Below are 22,787 nucleotides of genomic sequence, written 5' to 3' on the forward strand. Positions count from 1 at the left end.
AACCACTACTTTAAACACATTTATCTCTCTAAAAAAGAAATCTCAGACACTAGTTGAGCAACGGCTGACAGATAATCAGACAGAAAAACAACCTTGCCGATAATCAAGAAGAATTCACTTTGCTTCCAGCCTCCTGAAAACACTCCGCTTTAGCTTCCCGCTGAAAACTTGTGCTCTGCTTGAACTTCTGTTAATTGCAAGAAGAGAAACATTGTGTCAGGACCAGAATCGATATCTGGCTCTGGGTTTTTATCACTAACCTGTTACATGTATCATTGAGGTAGCAGCATCAACAACAGCGGATTTTCCAGAACTGTTTGTGTCAACTTTCAGGAAAGTAGAGCTAGCAACGGATCTCAACAGATCTTTCTGAATATACTGTAACTAAGATAATTTTACCTGTGCAACAGTGCTTTCTATTTTTTTCTTCTTTTTTTCTTACAGTCAAATAAAAACGCGGATCTATTTGTGTCAACTCTCCTGGCAAGCCGTCAGAACAATGGATTTTCTCGCTTGCCATCATTCCTCATGACCACTTATTTTAAGCCCCCGGGGCACCTGATGGGTGCTCTTTGATTCCGTTCCAGAATAGGGATTTCTGCAGCCTACGCTGCGTGCAACCGTAGCGTTGCGCTGCCTTTGTGGGGTGTTCTGACGGTAGAAGCTTTTCCTGCGGCTCCGCTCGCTCCGTCAGGTGCGGTTTTGCCTGGCGTGGCCGGGCCCCCGTTTCTTTTCCCTCCGCTGACCGTGATGTCTCTGTTCCCCGCAGATCGGCCTTCGAGCAGGACGTGGAGCATGGTAACACAGATGGCCTGGGAGACTGCCAAAGTAAGCAGGGCCTTTTCACTCTTATCTTCCCTCCTCCGTCCCGTCCCACCCCACCCCCACCCTACACTATCCCTCCGCTCTCTGTTAACTCAGTCCCTCTCTTTCCTCAGCCCTCCGTCTCCTCCTCGGCTGCCGTCACCTTTCTGTGGCCCCGTCTGTTCCACCCTCACAATCCTCCTCTCTTTTAGCCTTTTCCATCCATCTGTCCCTCTCGGCTCCCGTCCTCCTGCGTCCTTCCCCCTGCTGTGTCTCTGGTCCCCCCCCCAACCCCCCCACCCTGCTCCACACCCCTCTCTCAAACAGGGTGTTGTGGCCACACGGGCTCCTTCTTTGCAGATCGCTGTGAAAGCGCAGCTGAAACATTGAGCCGCACACAGGGGGAGACATTTTTTTTACTTGCGTCAGCCTAAAGGCTCATTTACAGACTCCAAACAAGACGTGGCTCTTCGCCCAGTCGGCCTCAAAAGTCTTGAAAGGCCTCTTCCCTCCAAAATAAAGCGAGCGCACAAATGCTGAATTTCATTTGATCTGTAATAGAGTCAACGCAGCCTGCTAAGAGTCACCGCCTGATATGTTTCTTTATGTTTCTACCATGTTGCTGCTCTGCAGAGCAGCTCTCTGCTCACTCATCTCACTTTTTCTTTTCTGATTGGCTACTCCTGAACAAAGGCAGTGCAGTTTCATCAGCATGTGTAGTCGAGTGTAACCACGGCATTAAGTTACCTCTGGCCGCGCCGGGGCCTGCAGATTACCTTTGATTAAAAGTTGCAGGGATCGATTCTGAGTTGCTTTAGCCGTCACGGCTTTTCATCCTGTTGACGCTCGGGCTCCCCTGCAGCGCAAGCGCTAACATGTGCCGTCTCCTCTCTTTCCTTGTGCTTTGCAGACACCTTTGTGGCGCTGAATGGTGAGTATGCCGCAGAACACCGCAGAGGCAATCACATAAGAGACTGGAGTTGCGTTTCATGCACTTCCCCCAGACTGTTTAACTTCTGCCACGCCTCTCCGTCTAGCCAATCAATCATCCCCTCTCAAGGAAATGAAAACTCCTCCCTCACGCGTAAAAGTTATTAATGGCTCAAGGTTTTAACTGAATTTATCTCTTCTTTGATAGACAATCCCTCCGCTTATGAAGGTGATGAAACGTTTCAGCACGGTCGGTCAATTTCATCTCTTGTAGTGCCCCCTTCCTCGACCCCGCCCACCCCCCACCCCCCCAGCCCCCATCTTATCCCGCACCTCTTTTGTGTTTAGAATTAGAACATCCCCAACGGTGCCTCCTTCTTCTTCTCCATACTGGCCCCACCTCCTTCTGCTCCACCCCCTGTGACATCATAGATTAGCGCTGACCTTTCGCTCCCCTAATTGATGAGGATGATGAATTACCTCTGCACACAGTGTTGAGAGAGCGAGAGAGAGAGAGAGAGAGAGAGAGAGAGAGAAGAAAGTGATTGAACCTGCATCTTAAACGCCTCTCTTATTGTGAAAAGACAAACAGAAAGCTGTTTCCCAAATCTCGTCTTTCTGTGCCGAACACCAAAGATTTTTTTGATGCTCAATTTTTTGCAAACTGAGCCTGCACTGATGAAATTCCTTAAAGTGCCATTCAGGCTTTTAAAATAAACATTGAACAGCAACGCTATACTGGCGACGTACTGGCGCAATGCAACTGCATGCTAGCTGGCCTCCTCGTCTGCTTTGAGCTCTCGAAGGCATTTGAACCCTGGCTCTACTGTTGTAGTGTGAGTTTAGCTCTACGAGGAATAAAATGCCTCACTATTGCCAAGCGCAGAGAAGCAGTCCAGCCTCCGCAGTAAACTGTGCTGCATTGAAGGCCACTCACAGTAATATGTGATCTGGGACACAGCTAAAGACTATTCACAAAAGGCTCGTTCAAACGTGCACACAAATACATATTCTTTTTTTTTTTTTTTTTACACATCTTCCTTCCCACATTGACGGCCCTTAACATCCCCATTGCGCTTCGGCGCCGCCAGAAAACACCCCCATCTATGCATTTTCTTCTTTTTTAAATGAAATACTACAGAGTTGACTTGCCCACGGCAAAGTCACTCCTGCCTATAGCTTCTCTTCTATACCTATCGCACATCTACCTTTTGCATTTATCAATCGGAGAGTGCGCTCGCCCCCCCCCCCCCCCCCCTCCCTCCCCTGCCTCGCAGCTGCCAGATCAAACCGGTCAGATCCATACAGATTGACAAGAATAGTTATTTTGAAGTGAATCCAGCCGAGCCCGAGCCTCCATCCCTCGCTCCCTCGCTCGCTCCCTCGCTCGCTCCCTCGCTCGCTCCCTCGCCCCCCCGTGGATGCAGCCCACTGTGATTCCCCCTCCTCTCTGGTCATGCAGGGGTTCCAAAAGGAGTTGTATATTTTTTTCTCTAATTTTCGCCTCTTTGTGGAGCCGAGCGCGCTGAACTCGCACATCGCACATCGCACCGCAGCCTCCGAAGTCTCCGAGGCTCCGAGTCCCTCTGCCCACCTGTCTGCGGTGGTTAATATGGATTTAAAGATAAATAATTGTCTCCATTCTTCTACGCTGGACACCCCGCGCTTCGCTTTTAATCTGTGGATGTGCATCAGTCGGCAGTTTAGGGCCGCCTTTGTAACCCTCCCTCTCCCCTGCCCCCCCCCCCCCCCCCGGCCCACCCGCCCTCCTGGTCTGCGGAGGAGCGCCGAGGCTCCGAAGCGCGCTCTCTATGTATGTCATCTGCCTGAATTGCACTTCCCCTGGCGGCGGTGGAATGAATTATAAAATAGGCCTGTCACACTAATCTCTCAGCCCTGGGCCAATAGTTAAATAAATCATTTTAATGATTGCCACGGCCACACAGAGGGGGAGGCGGGGGAGGAGGCGGGGGAGGCTCTGGGTGGTGTCGCGCAGGCGGGTGGGTGTTGTTCCACGTCAACGTTTGTCCCTTGAAATGCCTCCCCGCGCTCTTCAAACGTAAGCATCAACGCACGTCGGAAAGCCTGCCGCTCGTCTGCCGACACACACACACACACACACACACGCACACGCACACACACGCACTGCTGTCGCCTTCTTCGCGGATAGAGCGTGTCAAATGGGGGAGTGGGGGTTGAGCTCCACAGGAGCTGTTGATAAACGCTGTCATCCAGAGGTGTCACCACCTTCCCCCGCCTCGCCGCCGCTGATAATTATTTTCTCTTGAAATGGCTCGAATGCATTAAAAATAAGCACAAAGGGCATTTTGTTCCAAATTGTGCCGCATGGCGCGAGTTTCGGCATGTGGGCCGGCGATGTGATTTAGCACGGCTCGGAAATAAACCATGAGCCCGAGTGCTGCTCGCGAACGCGGACGAGGAAACCGAGATGATTGGATGCAGGAAAACACGTGGAGTGTTTGCAAACGTGTGCAGCAATAAATTAGGAATATAGGGGGGGGGTGATAACACACTGAACATCACTGAAGAAAATGGGAGACAAACGTCTTGTATTATGCTCAGCTGTGTCACAGTACAGACGTTATGAATACCAGGAAGCAAAAACCAACCTTGCGCTTTGCTGGGAATAAACCAGCGTTGTGTTTGTGACATGAAGAACCCCCAGGTTTCAAAATTCAATCGGGGGGAAATAAGAGCTTCAAATCAAAGATCAGTGCAAGTATAAATATATTATTCACAATAAAACAAGACAAAGTGGAGAAAGAGCAGAAGACAGACAGGAGGGAGAATGGGATTTAGTGTCATTGATTGATTTTATTTGTGAAAAAGGAGGCAGAGCACATAAAGCATCGGTCGAACTGGGCCCTGAAACAAATCAAACCGTATCATCTTGAAGTGAAGTTGACACCAGAGTCTATTTAGAATTCAGAAATAACTCTTTTACTTTCTGTCCAACCACCAATCGTCCAATAGTTCCGAAATCAGACTTTCGGCTCTAAATGGGACATTAGTCACCGTCAGCGTGACAAAAAACCTCTGAGGGAAAGTTTTGGAAATCGGTTTTCCATAGAGTTACAGTCGGCCAATGGGAAGAAGGCTCTCGTCCTTCAGTATCAAAGGTAGGCGCCCCGCGATTGTGCCGCGCTGCTCTCTGACAGGCCTGGCGGAGCTTTGACGCATCAGTCAGAGCGGGAGGGGGGGGCGGGGGGCGGGGCGAGGGGGGTGTCGTAGCGAGAAAGGATCTGTCCATCCAGAGACACACATCCCATAATGAGCTGCCACCGCCCGTCATCTGGACACGCTGCTGCGAGCACACAGCAGCAGTGTGTGTGTGTGTGTGTGTGTTTGTGTGTGTGTGTGTGTGTGTGAAGCCTCTGTTAACCTGTGTGTGTGTCCGGCAGGCCACCATCACCGCCACCATCACCACACCCTCACGCTCCCCACCTCGGCCCTACCGGAGGCCGCCGAGGGCCCCCTGGGGCGGGGCCGCATGGTGGAGCGGAAGGAGCCGCCTGTAAGCTCAGATAGAGGGGAGGAGCCCTACGTGGCCGTGCCCTCTCAGACTCAGCCCGAAGCCAATGGTAAGAAGCCTTGGAACGCACGGCGGCCTGCAGTCAGCTCGGTCCCCTTGGTTTTTGTTCCTTTTCCCCTTTTTCCTTTTTTTTCTTTCTTTTTTTTTTTTTTTTGGTCACCTGTGGCAAGGGAGAGGTGGGGTGGGGGAGGGGGGACTAAGCGGGTCCGTGTAATTGAGATTTACGGCTGCCTTCGCTGCCTTCCAGCTGATGAGGTGCGGAGATGGCGGACGGCTCTCCCCTCCCCACGGGGGACAAATTGCCTCAAACTGTGAACGCAAACCCGTCCACCGCTCGCAAAACGCACCTTTCCGCGCACGCACACACACACACACACACACACACACACACACGTAGACGCGCGCACGTGAAACACTCAGGAGCGCGAGCAGAACGGATTTATTATCCGGGCCGACGTAATGTCCCACAGGAGATGTAATATCCAGGCCATTACACAGTGAAAAGGAAGCCGGCAATGTATTTATTTCGACGCCCCCCCCCCCCTGCCGCTCCCCCGCCGCCTCGACTCTGCCCGCGCTTTGGCACTCGGTGACACGACATTGAACGCCCTCTTCTTCCGTGTTAACAACCCGCCCGGTGCCGCGGCGCCTCAAGGACAACGAGCTGGATAAATGAGACGGAGGCAGCGCAGTGGCGGGGCGAGAGGACGAGGGCGGCTTCACACGCGGCGGGGCAGCGGGGCAGCGGGGCAGCGCGAGGTTAGCGCCGCCTTTAATGAGGTGGACTCAACACCCTTGTTATTTAGCGCGTCTCCGTTCAGGCACCCCGGTAGCAAATATCGATTACTAATAACGGTGATTCATCATGAAAGGCCTGCAAAACAGGAACAGACATATTTAGTAAAAATACAGACTCTATGCTTTGCGCGCTCCGATTGCGTCACGCTGCTAATTTCTCCGCAAACCAAAACACTGAACTCCTTAAATCCTGATAGAGGCAGGAGATGCCGTCATAGCTAGGACCACGCTAGGAAGCTGAGGCTAAACTTAGCTTAACGCCATTTGCACACGTCCGCTATTTGACCAAAGTGGCGCGTGTGTGTAGAGTGTGTGTATTGTGTTAAATAGCCCACTACATTTTTTATTCACTTTCCAGTGTGAACACACTGTTAGAGAAACATTTTTCATTGCTCGGAAAAAAACAAATATTCCGAGCGTGAAAAGAGGTTAAGGACTTAGGACTAAGAAAGTGTAAGAAATGTTCTAAAAACCTGGCGCGAGTCGTCGTCTGAGGCAACGAAAAAACGCAACGCAAATTGCAAATTGCAAAAAAAAAAAAAGTCCAAACGCGCTCCCTGTGTTTCCCGACCGCATCAGCTGGAAGCAGTGCGGGGCGGCAGCCTGTAGATATAAGCACAATGGTGGCAGAGACTTCAGACGGCATGCCTTCCAGCAAGCATCACAACATGCAGATGTTTCCCTCGCTGCCTTTACCTGAGCCAGGCTTAAACCCATCACACGGCAGCGGCGCTCTGCGTCCTCCTGCTCATTCCTGCTCAGCGCTCAGGTGACGGCAACAGGGTGTCACATTTCAAAACAATGCTTTTCTGCTGTTTTTATTCTTCTTTTTGTTTCTTCCTGTGATGGTTGTTGTGACTGTGATGATTTTTTTTTTTTTTTTTTAAAAAGGACACCTTTGCAGCTTTTTTCAGTTTCATTATCAGTGTTTCCTTTGTTTGTATTATTTGATGCAAACTGCATTTACTTTGCCTTTTCTCTGCCAGCTTCGATGAGATCTGTTTGTTTTTCTCGTGAGCGGCTCTTGGTATATTTTGCATGGCTTGGGCTTATTTCTCTCTCTCTGTTTTTTTTCTTCTTGCTATTTATATATATTGCTTTTTTTTTTCTTTTTTTTCTTGCTTTGATGGTATTACGCACAGTATTGCCTCCACGCAGCTTAATGCTTCTCGGCATGGCAAATCGAGCACCGCAGTCAACAGTATTCATTCCCCACTCCACCCATCCTGCCTCCCCTTCCTCCCTTCCTTCCTGTCACCCTCAGTATTACTGGCTTCAGGTGTCAAGTGTACTGTGAAAACGAGTAGCGAGAGAAACTGCAATCGCCGTACGGGAAGTGATTACGGAGTCAGAACCTCGGTAAATAAGTCATTTTTTAAGTTTAATGCCTCGGAGATGGAACCATGCAGCCCATTTTTGTGGAATATATTAGATGTGATCCTCCAGCCGAACCATCAGCGCTTGGAATTAAGGAGGGTGAAGTGGATGCTTGAGCGAAAACGCGTTACTCGCTCGCAAAAGCCCTGCCTGCCTCTGCCTGCGAATTATTTTTAAATTTTATTTAAAAAAAAAAAAAAAAGAAAAATTACAATTACTTCCTCAACTTTTTTTTAATTGGCATTTTACACACTGTGGAATCTTATCTGCTAATGAATGTTACAGAGCTGCCAACATGTATCAGCTACAGTAATTAGAAATGCTGCAAAGTGACGAGCATTCACACGTCCACGATATTTAGCAGCTCCAGCTTCCCTTTCACAGTGCATTTGAGCTTCCTTGTCTGTCTGTCTGTCTGTCTGTCTGTCTGTCCTGCTCTCATCCGTCTCTGTGGTCCTCCCCTCGGCTCCCGTCACACCGACACCATCAACTTCTCTCCGCCATCTGCTGCCATTGTGATCAGTCTCCCTTCCACAGGACCTCTCATCTGACTGGGGTGGCATGTTCCAAGGCTGTACCTTACCTGGCCGCAAATGAATTCCTCAACCAATTTATGGAGTCCCCTCCCCCCTCCCTCCCTCCCTCCCTCCCCCCCGCGCCTCTATCTCCCCGTCTCCTCCGTCTTCTCTGCACCTCCCCCCCCTCCAGTCGCACCTCCGTGTCCGACTGGAGCCATATCTCTTCCGCTGTCTGCAAAAATGAAGCCTCGCCGCTTCTCTCCACCATCTTTCCCCCTTCTTTCTCGCTCTCCCCACACCTTTCTCGCCCCTCCGTCAGGTTCTGACCCCCCCGATCCCTCCTCCCGCCTCGACCTGTAGGCAGCGCCGTGTTGCTCCTCCAATTTATGGGTTCATTACAGCAGCTCCCCCACGGTAGACGGTGGGAGGAGGGGATGGCGAGAGAGAACCAGGGAGGGGCGGAAGCGGCGGCGGGTGCTGGGAAGCGAAGGAATGGGAGAGAGAGATGGAGAGAATGGGGAGAGGGAGGGAAAAAGGGCCGCTCGTGATTAAGGTTTATTCCGGGGAACAAAAGCAATAACGTAACAGCGAGGGCCGTAAAGAGGCAGAGGGCGGCAACAGTGAGGTGGAAATAAAAGAGGAGCTACAACATGTAGTTGGAACAGGTGCGTCTCTCTCTCTCTCTCTCTCTCTTTGTTCCCCCCTCAGTCGCTTCTTTTCATTCTGTTTCCAGCGTAGCAGTGTAACCCCAACACAGCAATGCAAAAAACAGCCCCGTAGTTCAGCGTGGCCTCACGACGGCGCACAGATCCGTTAAAACAGGAGACGAGTCGGGCGACGACACGGCTTGTCACCCCGGCTGAGACGGTGGTAGTTTGAAGCTAATCAATGGGGGGGGGGGGCGGCTGCTGCACTCCACTCGCACTCGTCCTGCCTCCTCCTCCTGTAGCCACACTCTTCATTTTATGTCATCCGGCGTGTTCGGTGTAACTTCAAACTCTTGCCGCGCCTCAACCCGAGCATGAAGTACAACGTAATCAGTTCGCCTCAATACCTTCATATTCCCCTAATCCCAATTATCCCCCGTTTGAAGTTACCCAACCATGAATGGTGACGCTATCACTTGATGGGTTTTAATGCAATACGTATCATGTTAAGACGCGTTCGCTGCCACCATTTCCGAAGCCGGGGATTTACGTGATAGGTTTCACGGTGAAAACTCATCACGTGTCCCATCAGAGTGGGATTTTATCGCTGCGCCGTGGCTGCAGTTTCCCCTCCGCCTCCCCGCCATCAACACCGCTCATCTGCACAAACAGGATTCGGCTGAATAATTTGTAGCTGCAACCTTGAGACCTGAAACACACTGATTAGGAGAATTTTATCTTTAGCAAACACATTAAGCTTGCCTGAGCGATGACTCTAATATTATGTCTTCACTGGACAAAATTGTGCGTGTTTTGCAATTGCGCGATGAAGCTTCCTGCTAATTGGCTGGGCAAATTAGTTTAACATTTCTCTCAAAGTGCTCAAGGCTCGCCACGAGTGTGGGCTCCCGCTGGAGGCATCGTTTGTTCGGGCTGTCCTTCCCGCTCTTGTAAAAGTCAACTTGATCGAAATGTCGGAATAACCGCGGCAATATTTTCTGACACAAATTTTTTTCCTGATGGGTTAAAACGTGGCAATTTTCAGCGTGTGATATTCTTTGGTAGCAGCGTCTATATTTGAACCGTCAGAGTCGGCTGCCAACGGGTTGATTGAGCCAATATTGAACTCAGGTTGATTGCCGCGGCGCCATCTATCAGTCACTGCACGCGCGCGCTGAAACTTCCGTAATTTGGCTGAGACGCAGGCAGCGTGACGGATTGGACACTTTGCTGTAATTATTTCAAAATGTAGATGCCGGTAAACACGTGTCAGAAAATCAAATTCAGAATAAATTCCCCGTCTGGAGTTCTCCTCGGCCAGACTTTTAGTCGCTGGAGAACATTTTGTCTGCGGTGGTTTATTTTGAGAGGCGACTGTCCGTGTCGGGGTTTCAGGGGTTAAAGCGAGCGATCCACCAGGGTTATTTTCAGCTGCAGGCAGCGCTCTGCCACCTCTTGTTGAGGCGCTGCTATAATGGAAGGGTGAGACCCCCGAACACCCGGACACGCTTCTACTTTTCCATCTGACGCCGTCCTCTTGGCCTGAGACCCAACTTTATTTCACTTTGTGGGGGGAAGTTGAGGAAACAATTCGCCGCCACTATGGGAGATGTCATGTCAATCACAAATGTTGCCTGGGAAAAAGAAAAGGCTGTCAGTGTTGTCCCAGTTTTTTTCACTCAAACTGAGGTTGGGTTTAAATTTGACTATAACCATGTGCCTGTCTGAGGAGCAGAGTTAAAGACATTGACAATCGATCTCCCTTCACAATGTCTTTGCAAATTGGAGCCAGAAAAAAAAAAGAAATTGCTGCCAGCTAGATCCTGAAAGCTTATATTACATCCACCTGCGGATTTATCAGCGACATCTCCTCTTTCTGCTGATAAGGAAAAAGATAGATGAGCGAATCGTCGCTTGTCTGATTATGAAGACATCCCCCCTTTTAAATTAACCTCGCCTGGAGGTGAGCCGACAAATTTGCGGTAATAGATTGCCTCTGTTCAAAATGAGCTCCGCCGGCTGATGGATGAGGCGTTTGTGTGGTGAGGCTGCAGGCGGGGAGGGGGAGGAGGGAGCTTTTGTATGTTTAATGCCAGTAACTTCATATGTCCTTGGAGGAGGGTGATGGGATTTTGGTTAATCCTATAAAAACGGATGATGGGATTTCGGTTAAAAGTTGGCAAAATTGTCCTTTATGGCGGCACTATGACCGCTTGAGCAAATACAGTAGTTTAAGAAATTTGTATTGCTGCCATGACATCACCTCATATTGTGAAACTCTGCATCCTGCTTCAGAGCTACTACAAATATTGTGACTGGCCGTTTCTGGAGCAAACGGCTCGTTTGCGACTTCATTGTGAGTCATCGTAGAAACGGTGGCTTGGAAGATTTCCCAGCTCTACGCACTTCCCTGACTGACGTCAAGCCGTAAGCCATAATTTCCTCCAGTGATCAGCTTATTGTTCCCGCGGTCTGCTTTTGTTTCCTGCACGTTATCGCTGCTTACATTTCCATTTCAGCGCCGCGGTGGTGTTTGTTTTTTCTTGCAGCCGGACCTCGGGCCCGGGCCTGGTTCTCACTCAGGCTTTCCCTGCTTCTCTCCGGCCGGGCGAAATCCGTGGCTGTATCGCAGCCGCTCGTCCCTTTGTGATTGTGAGGCAATGTGTAACCGGCATTCAGCTGCTGCTATTTAAACGACCCAGTTGACAATGTCCGTGAGAAGATACAAGCTGCGAGCATTGTCTCTGGCTCAGCCATGTATGGCCTATTGTGTATTTTGGAAGTAATAAGTAATTACTACCATGCGAATTACAATACAATAGAATAGAGTAGAAGTGTCTTTATATGGAGGCTAAAATGTGAAATAAGAAGAAGAAACAAAAGTTGGAATGAATGAAAATAGAACTAGAGATAGAGACAGAACTACATCATGTAAAAAACACACCGGGTCCTATTTGTTCTAATGAGTTGTTACCCCTATGATATCAGCATAAAATGGTGTTATTCCATTTATATAACAGTGACTCATTGAGCTCAATGGCTGATTGTGACTCATGCAAATTGAAACCATGCAGGAATCCGCAGGATTTTTTTTTTCTTTTTTTTTTTTAAGAAAAAAAGGAACCCACGTTTGTCTATTATCACTCCAGAGTCCTTTTTCTTCTGCAGACCTGTTGGCGTCAGGTGTCGAAAATTCTGAAATGGTCGGATTATCTGCCTGAGCCGCGTTGCTCACGCTGGGCGGCGCTTCTTAACAAATCTGTCATCTGCTTGAAAACAGTCAGTCAGTCAGCGAATTTGCGTCGGGGTGCGAATAAATAGCTTTGGAAAAACCGCTCCGGAGGAACGTGGCGTGCAGGGTTTTCCGGTTTTTTGGGTTTTTTTGCGCTAAGCACCGTTGTGTAAGCGTGCTGTGGTGGGTAGGTTGGTGCACGAGCGCAGCCAATTCATGTCATTAAGGGTTGAATTGCCTCCTAAATGCTCGCGGTACGCCGAGCGTGCTGCCTCGCGATTGTCTGACGGCTGCTTAAATATTAAATAACGCATTAACCAGCAGCCACGTACACTGGGCTTAATGGCTTCACACTCCAACAGGTGACCTAATGCAATTTAATGAGTTGCCGTCAGCGTCCCGTTCAACAGGCGACCACGTGGGGGAGGTTTCTCCCGCAGCCTGCGGCTGCAGCAGAGGCTCATCCTGTCGCTCATCGGGGCTTCGCCGTTTGCTCTTTCAACAGGTGACACATCAGCGAGCGAGACTTTGGTCTGATTAAGATTTTTATCGTTTGTCAAGACGCCAGCCTGTGTTCGAAGGGGTCGGAGGCCTCGGCGCGACCCCTCTGTGATGTTCCTCCGCCTTTGAAGTCCTCCCACCCGGCACAAAGACGAGCTCTGTTGGCTCCAAGTCAGTCGGTGCTTCTGAAGAGATTAGACGTGAGGAGCGTCGGGAGCGCCCGTGTGTGTGTGTGTGTGTGTGTGTGTGTGTGTGTGTGTGTGTGTGTGTGTGTGTGTGTGTGTGTGTGTGTGTGTGTGTGTGTGTGTGTGTGTGTGTCGGTCAGACACAGCGAGCACATTCACCAGCTCCGGTCACAGGGCATTACAATGCCGCCGATTTACAAGGCGGCGTCGCCGACTCGGGCTGTTTTGACAGCGAGAAATATCCAACAATCTTGAGATGTGAGTTTAATATGTGTATGTTGAGGCCCGGGGCCGTGTGAAATTCAAATCCATTCAGCCGCGCAAGAGCAGCGGCGGGCTGCCGGCTGCTGTGTCAGGCATTTCGAGGGCAAGCGGAGAGGTGGAACCACAAGATTACAAGTCACTGTTTTGTCAAGACCGCAAGACTTCAGCAGCACTCTGATACTTATCAGTGCCATACTGTTAAAGTTTTGAAAAGTTTTGCAGAAATCTGCAAATAGACTTTTGGGGCAGAGGGGGGGAAAAATGAGATGGAGATAGAGTCACCTCTATTCCAAAACCCTAAAGTCCTGCGAGCCGCCTGAGACGCCTCCTGTGTCCTCTGTGGCTCTACCCACTCCCTTTGATGTGGGGATGAGAAACAATTCCTCACATGGAAGATGAAAGTCCGCAGAGTTTCCCTGGTTCTTTTGTATTTTACCCAAGGCCCAGGGCTAAGTACACACACTAAGTGAGAAGCCCGCCTAAGACTCTCAGCCGTGAGTGATTGATGGAGTGGAGGGAAAAGCCGTGAAAAGGGGGCTGAGTGGATCTTAAAAGAAAAGGACACCGGGCCGGAGGAATCACAGCGCAGGTTAAATTGCCCTTTAACTTCAGATCCCTCAACGAGAACAGAGGACGGCCATCTAACCCTGCGGGTCACTCAGCCTCGCTCCGATTCCCCGACTTTCTCACTTAATGGCAAAATTCTAATCCCCCGAATGAACGCGGTTTAGCAGCCAGACTGAGACAGCCACGTCTGGCGAACAAATAGTTTATGAAACAAGGCTGGATGCTTCTTCGCTCTTTGTCTCTGTCAGAGGCGGCAGCCATCACATCGCACTTTGTCGATTCAGCCAAAGGAATTTAACAACACGCTCCTTCCAGGTTCCATCCTGTTGGAAAGAACTCACTGTATCAGTACAAAAGACAATACTTTGAAACGAGGCAGAGAGAAGAAAAAAAAAAAAAAGAATCCAGTGAAAACACAGAGGTGTGGGAAGAAGAAGAAGGTCTTGAAAATGACAGATAGCGCAGAGGAAAAGTATCTCCCTCTAAGATGTTTCTGCGCAAGATGTGAAGCAGATGTTCGCTCAGACGGGGCCGGGCCTTCTCGGACGTCCGCGGCAGAACACACGTCAGGCTCCCTAATGCGTCTCCGCAGATAAAACTCAGTACCTTGAGTTTCGCGCCGTGCGTGCAGCTGGAAACGTCCTGGGCAAGAGAGCATGTCGGCGAGAGAGCACATTTTTTTAAAACGTTTTGTTTGAAAGGGAAAGACGTATGTCAGGGCTGCGTCTTCTCAGCACTCTATTAAAGGGAAGGCTTGTTTATACCACGGCTGAGCGACGAGCTGAGACAAAAAATTAAATAAAATAACTGCACATTTTCCCCTGCACCCCCCCACCCCCCCACCCCTGACTAATCCAGGTTGAGTTCTGAAGTCGCACGGAGCATCGAGCACAGCCTTGGCGCTTCACTCGGGCTGGTCTGAAGTCCTGCTTTTGTGCCTAATGAAGTACGGCTGCCGTCAGTGAGGATTATGGATGTCGGCGTGTGAGGGAGTCTGGATTTCATGAGGACAGATTACCTCGTTGCCTCGTGCTGTGTCTGCGCTGCGTCTCGCTCAGGGGGATGCTCTCCCAGGCCGACCTCCGGAGAACAAGCCCAGCTGGGGGGGGGGGGAGAAAAGAAAAGCCCGAACATGATTATCTGGGCCCGGCTGGGATTTCATCAAAATATGCAGTTAATGCTTTTTCGGCTGACGGTTCGGATCAATGCATACGCAGCGCGTCCGGTGGTGGTACGCTAGAACGTCACGGACGTCACTCGTGTGTCCATTGCCTTTTCACGTCCGCTGACGCTCGGCAAAGTGACTTTGAGAAAATTGATAAATGAACGCACAGAGGCAGAGTCACCGGCCTCAGAATCTAATTTTTTTTTCCTACTGGCAACAGCACGCAAGAAACGATGCAGAGAACTGAGACGGCTTATGTTATGTAAATTGCGACTGAAAGAACGTTTCTGTGCAGGGAGGGGGGGGGGGGGGGGGGTTTGCAAAAACTCCCACACGACGCTTATTGTTACTGCTGTAAACACGCCCCTCCGAAACCAGAGGCGCACGCTAACACAATGGATTATAACGAGTGGAGTTCCATTCTTTCAGGTTTATACAAATCAGGTTATTTAACACAGAGAGGCTTTCAAAAAGAAGAAGAGGAGGAAGAGGAAGGAGGAATCCCGCACGTATTTGCTGCTCCGCGGCAGAGGAATAAACAGCTTTGTGAGGGAGCGGCACGCACGTGTCGCACGGTCACGTTATCAAGACCAGCAATGCACTGTGGGAGATTTTTTACATGACGGAGTCCACCTGCCTCATGCTCTGTCTGCGGTAACTGATCTGTGTTGACTCCAGGTCATGTGTGAACACATAAATCAGTGGTGCTGTGTGTGTGTGTGTGTGTGTGTGTGTGTGTGTGTGTGTGTGTGTGTGTGTGTGTGTGTGTGTGTGGTGATGTGCACATCCACACTTTTGCTTATAAATGCGCAGATTATTGCTGACCCCCTTTTTTCCGCTGCTGCCGCTCCTCCGCCGCTCCTCCGCCGCTCCTCCGCCGCTCCTCCGGAATAATGGAGGCTTTTTTATCGAATTAGCTTTCATTTGGCCGTATCGCGCCGCCGCCGCCGCCTTTGTCGGGCGGGCAAGGCGCCGCTTTTCAGCCACTTCTGACACAGCTCATTGGATTTTCGCAGCTAATCAGAAGCTTTTTAATATATTCTATGTGATTCATGAGATTGGATCCATTTATGAAGATTTATGAAAAGTCTCCCATTTTGTATTGACGCGCCCGAAAGGGTTTTTTTTGGGGGGGGTATTTCAGGCGCCTTTATCTGGGCTCTATCTTTTATTCATTTCGGCGAGGGGGTTTATCTGGGATTTAAAGCGTGAATCATGATCACCTCACCAAAACACTTTCGGCGCAAGATGGGATGTTTGGAAAATATTGAATGTGGCTGCTTTTCAGCCGCAGTCGCTGCCTGTTTGAAGGAGGCGGCGAGACAAACGCTCCTCGCCGTCTCCGTATTTGTCAGCGAGTTATTTCGATCTCTAATCGCGTTAACCCCAAAAAATCGGTTTAACTGTCGGAATTCAATATTCTCTCCTGTTTTGTTTTTTGTGATCAACATTTTAATGTTTTTTTTTTTTTTCCAAGAGGGTTTTGGGGGGTGTTCAGATGCACAATGAATCAAAAAAAATTGAAAAATAAAAAAAGTGAAAAGAACAACTTCAGGTTGGTCGGACCATATGTAAAGTGATGAATATGGGCAGCAGGTAGATCACAATAAGAATTGCTATGATAAAGACTTAAAAGATTGTACAGTCACTGGTCACGCCTTATCACACAGTTGAATGTTTAAGATTGACTATTGACAGTGAGTATTTGCACTACTCTGATGTAGTTTTAGAATTTTATACTTTACACTGCATGTCATATGGGAGCCTGAGAATCGTAAACGCTGTGTATATTTCAGATATATTGTTGGCTTGACGGTAAACATCTTTCTACAGCGAGTATTGACAGCTATCTTGAACCTTGAACCTTGAAGGCCATGGATCCAGAATGATCTCTTACACATTGTGGGAGTAAACCACTTCTTCTCTGCAGATGGAAATCCCATTAGGACACCTCGCTCCTGTATCGTTGTGTTGCTTTTCCTTAACAGCAGGACGTCTTTCTCAACAGCCCTGCTTTTCTCCCCGTCTCCCGTCTTTTTCCCCGTCCGCCCGCCCGCCCGCCCGCCCGCCCGCCCGTCTGAAGGTCTCCTCCGCCTCTCCTCCGCAGGTGTGATCCGCGAGAGCTACCAGAAGGGCCGCGACCAGCTGGTCCCCGTGACCTTGCTGGCCATCGCCGTGGTCCTGGCCTTCGCCATGGGCGCCATCTTCTCCGGCATCGTGGTCTACTGCGTGTGCGACCACCGCCGGCGCGACCTGGACACGGCCGGCCGCAAGGAGAGGGACGGCCACCACCTGCACTCGCGCCGCGGCTCCATGAACAGCGTCACCAAGCTGACGGGGCTGTTCGAGACCCAGGCCAAGGACGGCCACCCGGAGGCCATCCTCACCCCGCTCATGCACAACGGCAGGCTGACGCCCAGCGCCAAGATGCTGATCAAGGCCGACCAGCACCACCACCACCAGCAGCACCACCACCACCACCACCTGGACCTCACCGCCTTGCCCACGCCGGAGTCCACGCCCATGCAGCCGCGCCGCAAGCCCAGCCGGGGCAGCCGGGAGTGGGAGAGGAACCAGAACCTCATCAACGCCTGCACCAAGGACATGGCGCCCATCGGCTCCCCGGTCATCTCCGACCTGCCCCTGAGGGCCTCGCCGGGCCACATCCCCAGCGTGGTGGTCCTGCCGTTGCCGCAGCACCAGCACCAGCTGCCTCCGCACCTGCAGCAGCAGCCGTCCTACCAGCACGAGTACGTGGAGCAGCCGCACCACAGCGAGCTGAGCCTGGGCCACGGCGTCCTTGACGACCAGGGCGCCACGCTGGAGTACAAGACGGTCAAGAGCCCCTGCCACAACCTGCACGCCATGGATCCGATGGACGTCGCCATGCCCCCGCGCGTCCCGCAGCGCGAGGCCTCCCTCTCGGTGCCCCCCGCCGTCCCCCAGATGGGCAAACGCCTGGAGGTCCACTCGTCCGTCTACGGGCTGCGGAAGGGCTCCGCGGTGGCGTCGGCCGCCGCCGCCGCCGCCTCCGGCTCCTCCTCCGCGCTCAAGAAGCACAACACCAACTCGTCCAACTCCTCCCACCTGGCGAGACAACACAGCTTCAACCACGTGGAGACTCCGCCCCCCGCGCCCCAGAGGGTGGACTCCATACAAATGACAGCGCAGGGCGTGTCGCTGTCCCGGCAGCCCGGAATGAGCTCCTACGGTTCGCTGCCCCGAGGGGGCTTCAAATACCTGAAGCCCGACGTCCCACCCAAACCCTCCGTAGTCTCCCTCTCCACGAAAGTCAAATCAAGTGACTCCTGCACATAGTCAGCTGGTCGGCCGGTCTGCCTAATGGGGAATGGACACTGGTGAAAGTTATTTTCTGAGAGAGAGAGAGAGAGAGGGAGAGAGAGGGATAGAGAGAGAGAGAGAAAGAAAACAGGGAATACTGTTCAACTTGCATCTCTTTTTAGTGTTTTTTTTATTTCAATTTTATTTGTTTTTTTGGTGAACAGTACAGAGGAAATGCAACACCACTTTTTTTTTTTTTTTTTTTTTTTTTTTAAGAAAACGCTTTCTTTTATATAAATATGTAAATATTATACGATGGTTGTTGTCATTTGTCGTTTATGTGGAGCTCCGGCCGTCCCCCAGTTCCTCTGTAAATACACACGGGAACAAGTCAAACGGTAAAACAGACGGAGGCGAAGCCGTCCTCAATATTTCATCCCACGGCACCCTGTAGCATCCAAGGCAGTGGCTCTTCAGTGTTGTGGTGTCTTTGCCAACATAGACTCGACTCTAGACTGAAAGCACATGTTAAGAGAGCACTGGCGGGTGGGGGTGGGAGCTCGGAGCCGACGGTGGGAGCGGTCACTGTACAGTACCTCCAGGACTGGGAAACAAGAAATCTGAAAGAACTCAGAGAGACTGAGGGAGCGCGGACTGAAAAGAAGCCGACAGCTGTCTGAGTTCTGACAAACTGTGAACAAAAAAAAAGCCTCTCAGTGTTACAGCAATCAAGCCCTGCCCGGGTTTCCGCTGAGAGGCCCGGCCAGAGGAAGCTTCGACTGTACCGGTGACTGAATTACACATGACTGTTAATACTAATAGCTTGTTGTATTTATTTTTATGAAGTGCTTTTGAAAAAAAAAAAAAAACCTGACTTTTTAGGCTCGGAGAGGAAGAGAAGTGGGAGAAAAGATCTTTTAATATCAATTAATCAAGTTTGAGAAAGAAAAAAAAAAATTTAAGTCATTAAACTGGAGCCCGTGGAACTTTGTCGATAAAGGTTCGTCTCCGCCGCACCACGCGCACTGAGTGGGACCTGCAGCTTGAGTAATATGTGAAGAGGAGGAGGTATTTATTTAAAACTGTGCCAGACAGCGACTTTTCACCTTTAAGGACCAGAACATCCATTGTTTTTTGAACCAATCACCGACAAAGACTTTCTTAACGCCGCCCCCTTCACTTCTCCAGCAATTAGCCGTCTCCAATCAGCACTGTGGTTTTGTGTGAGTCAGTGAAACGTGTCCCGACTGGCCGCGGGCTTACCGACGCCGTCTATGTTCACTGTTGAATGTTGCAAAGACAAGAGAAGCAGCTACAGCAACAGTGCAGGAAACACAACAAAACAAAAAAACAAAAGACTACGTCGAGAAGTAGGCGGAGCCACAGCTCCGTCTCTGAGCAGGTGATAAAAAAGGTAATGTTAAAAAAAAAAAGAGTAAAACATCTGTATTCCCTGCTTATTTTTCCACATGTAAATTTGTGCCTTACACCCTAAAGTAGTGACTTTTTTTTTTCTTTGATAGCTGTTAACTCGTCTTTTTGTAGGTTTTTTGGGTTTTTTACATCATGAAATTTCCCCCATTTGGTAAAAATGCAATTAAAGAATGTAGGTGTTATTGTTGTAATTCTGATCCCTAAACACAACACAACACAACACACACACACACACACACGCACACACACACAACGCAAAGTCGAAGAATGCCTCTTCTTCCTCTTTCTCTCCTACATGCACACACATACACCGCATGCACGCACATAGACACACACATACACACACACACACACACACACACAACACATCTTTGTGTTTCATTTCTGATTGTGCCATCGATGCGCTTCAAGCGACCTTTTATGTTGTGCTGGCAGTGTCGACGAAGACGTTGTGAGTGTTTTTCATTTTATATTTTATACTGTTTCAAAGACCTGATGTTTGTTTTCTGTTTGTTTTCGTTTCTACTTCGTTTGCCGTTTGTCCTGTTTTGGAGTGATCGATTTTAACTGAGCAATTAACATTCGTTACTTGAGGAGGCCAACATTTGCGTATCTTTCCCCGGTGCACTGCAATAACGACGCAAGGTCAGCACTCGCTAGCGCACGGCGCGAGACGCACACGAGCAATCTGTACACTCACACACACCTGTAGGCTTCTTGTGGAACACTGAGTCAGGTGCATCGAACAGGCTGGTTCCTGTCAAAGACATTTCAAAGCAAGTGTGATACTAAAAACAATCAACTTTATTTAACTCCGTCCCTGCGCCCCAGCCCCGCCCCTTTTTTGTAAAAAGAAAAACACAACTGAAGGTTTTTTTTTTAGTATCATTTTTGCGCCACTTGCTCTCATTCTCAAAGTCCCAAGAATGGCCGAGAGTTTGACTTTTTTTCTTGGTGTTCACTCCCTTTTTGCTTAAGGATTTTTACTGATCACCCCTCCCTCCCCCGAACACTTAAATTACCAGGGCACCCCCTCAGTGTTGTACATGTAGATAGGTAAAAACTTTTACAGACATCAGGCAGGGTTTGGGTTTGGTTTTTTTTGGTCTGTCTGCTTGTTTTTGACGGAGGAAAGCCAACTATGTCTCGATCCACAGCAAATGCAGGATGGACAGGGACCATGTGACCCGACTAACATGTAACTTTTAGATGCTTGAAGGGTTCCGTTGCAAACGACCAAGCAACAGATTCTAACCAGCAGAAAGATTCCCGCTTTGGAAATAGTGGATTTGGGGCTTGTTGGTAGGAACTACACGATCCTCAAAGTCCAGTAGAGTAAAGTTTAGTACCGTTGGGGTGTTTACTCCCCACTTCCAAGAAGCCACTGCATTATTTAGTAGTTACCGGCTACTAAAAGTCTGTATTTACATGCTACTGCTTAATGAGGAGTGCATTCATCACCGACCTTCCCGAGTTCAGAAGAATCTGAAAAATGAAAAAACGCTGACCCACAACCAGATATTTCGCCCCTTGAAATATTCAGCTGTGGCGGCTCTTTACCTCAGAGGATTGCCGTGTCCACACAGAAAAGGAAAAAAGGAAACTCTGACGGAGCTGAGGGTTAAATATCCTGCGTCGCGGAGTCGGACTGGTTGCAGGTTGAGCTGAAGCTTCACCCTACGATTCTACGTCCCGTTTTTCAGTGGATGGGGTTGGACAGCGAAGGCTGCTGTGGACGGTGAGGTTCTTTGGTGTGTGCCTTTTTTGTCCGTCACCATTGTTGTAACACACTGCTGTTAGATGCAAAGCGACTCTCTTCTCAACCTTTTGAACTTTGTAAGCTTGTAAGATATTGTGATGTCACAAAGTTTTTTGCCCTACTCTCTTCACTTCCTTAACATCACAGCTTAACGTATGTTGTAAAGAAAAAAAACTCTTTAATTTAATGCAAAATGTAATTAAAAAAAAATGAAAATAAAATTCTTGTCATGAAATCCTTGGTCTGGCCTTGATTTTTTTTTTTCTCCTCGCTAACTACCATACTGAACACCTTTGTTTATGGTATATAACGCACGATTGTAATGCTTTTGTAGCCAAAACCCAGAGATCCAACAGGCTTGAATTCAAAAGAGAAGAAGAAGAGCATTATTTAAAATTATTTTGCTGTTACATGTTAGTATTTAGAAAAGTGAAAGTGTTGATTGGTGCATTTGAGGTTGTGTTTTGTTGTAACCTAAACTCAAGTACATGAAAAACTAACGCTCTCAAATTTAATAATGCACTAAAACAAATGGGGTGCAATTAAAAAAATACAAAATTAGACTTCAAGTTTAAGTACAGTATAACTTTTCATTATACTTGAAATGAAAATAATAAAATGTTGGAATAAACCATCATTTTAAATTAATATGCAGTTAAAATACAATTGAAATGTGAACATTTAAGTTCAATTGAAAATCTTTACCGGTAGTTTAGTTTAATCTATTAGTTTAAATCTTCAGTCATTTTATTTTTTGCTTTTACCTTTATGAATGATGAACTTAATCGTAATAAAGAAAATTTAAACATCTAAGTTTAAATATACTTACTTTTAAAGTGAAGTAAGTCCACAGACCTGGGAAGAACATGAGCGCCATCTGACCTTGTTGCTGAGCGTCGACTACTAACCACTGCACCGCCGTGTCTCCAGTATTCTTAGGTGCCATTTTAATTTGAACGTCTTGCCACATTGTCATCTCAGTCACCAATTTATGTCCCTTATTAATTACACACTCACATCCTGAGTGTGAACTGACTGACGGGTGGGCCGCCATCTCCTCCAGCGTCTCCAATCCTGCACTTGGAAACAGCCCTGTGATTTCGTCACCAGCCGAGGCTTCAGTAGGTAGTTTGACACTTGCGCCTTTGATGCTGAGGTGAGTCAAGGCTGCGAGCAACAGCACCAGTCAGACTGCGCTCGGAGATCAGATAACCAGGATGTGGTGCAGCTAATGAGGCCTGTCGCTACCTCCACAATGCCTCATTGTGCAACTCCATCGCGGCACCCGTGTGCCATTGCACTACTCAGAGATCAAGACTCAGATAATCTGTCCAAGTCTTTTCCAACATGAAAAGGCTGCATTCACGTGTAGCGCAAGAAGGTAGCGCGGCGGCGTTACTCAGAGTGCAAATCCTCAGAGGCCGGTGTTCCAAGGGTCAAAGCAGGTCTCAACTCTTATTGTTTGTGTGGTTTGACAGGCCCAAATAAAGACATGCCCACAGTCAGGGGGAACATGCAGTGCTCCGGACTGGAATCGGGTGAAGCAAATCACAAGGCTGATGCATCGCTTTGATATTTAAGCGCTTCAGAAAGAATGGTTGATAGGCCTCCTTCACCAGTCCACCAGCTGCATGGTTTGAGCCTCACGTAATAGTTTTAATGCCCTTTAATTTTGTTTTGCTTGCAAGCAAAAATTGTTGAAAACATTAGAGCTGTGAGTCATTTCAGAAATGTTCGCTGGAGTGTAACTAAGTCATTAAATTGGTAATGA

At 49.1% G+C, this 22,787-nt stretch overlaps 1 protein-coding gene across 6 annotated transcripts in view; it reads left to right on the forward strand.

The window, feature by feature from the left end:
- The window catches only part of sema6a (sema domain, transmembrane domain (TM), and cytoplasmic domain, (semaphorin) 6A), a 103,860-nt gene extending 82,607 nt beyond the window's left edge, over positions 1–21,253 (forward strand). For 2 of the 6 annotated variants that reach the window (XM_076019476.1, XM_076019477.1), the window contains 5 exons: positions 770–828; positions 1,715–1,735; positions 1,943–1,984; positions 5,157–5,336; positions 16,649–21,253. In XM_076019476.1, coding sequence (XP_075875591.1) covers positions 770–828; positions 1,715–1,735; positions 1,943–1,984; positions 5,157–5,336; positions 16,649–17,859 — 1,513 coding nt within the window. In that variant the 3' untranslated portion in view covers positions 17,860–21,253. The remainder of the gene's footprint in view (positions 1–769; positions 829–1,714; positions 1,736–1,942; positions 1,985–5,156; positions 5,337–16,648) is intronic. The other 4 variants (XM_076019478.1, XM_076019480.1, XM_076019479.1 and 1 more) reach the window with 4 other exon arrangements.
- Positions 21,254–22,787: the final 1,534 nt, after the last annotated feature.

The sequence above is a fragment of the Nelusetta ayraudi genome, unplaced genomic scaffold (assembly GCF_046127955.1).
Source record: "Nelusetta ayraudi isolate G7.1 ecotype Tasmania unplaced genomic scaffold, CSIRO-AGI_Nayr_v1 ptg000010l, whole genome shotgun sequence".
Lineage (NCBI taxonomy): Eukaryota > Metazoa > Chordata > Actinopteri > Tetraodontiformes > Monacanthidae > Nelusetta > Nelusetta ayraudi.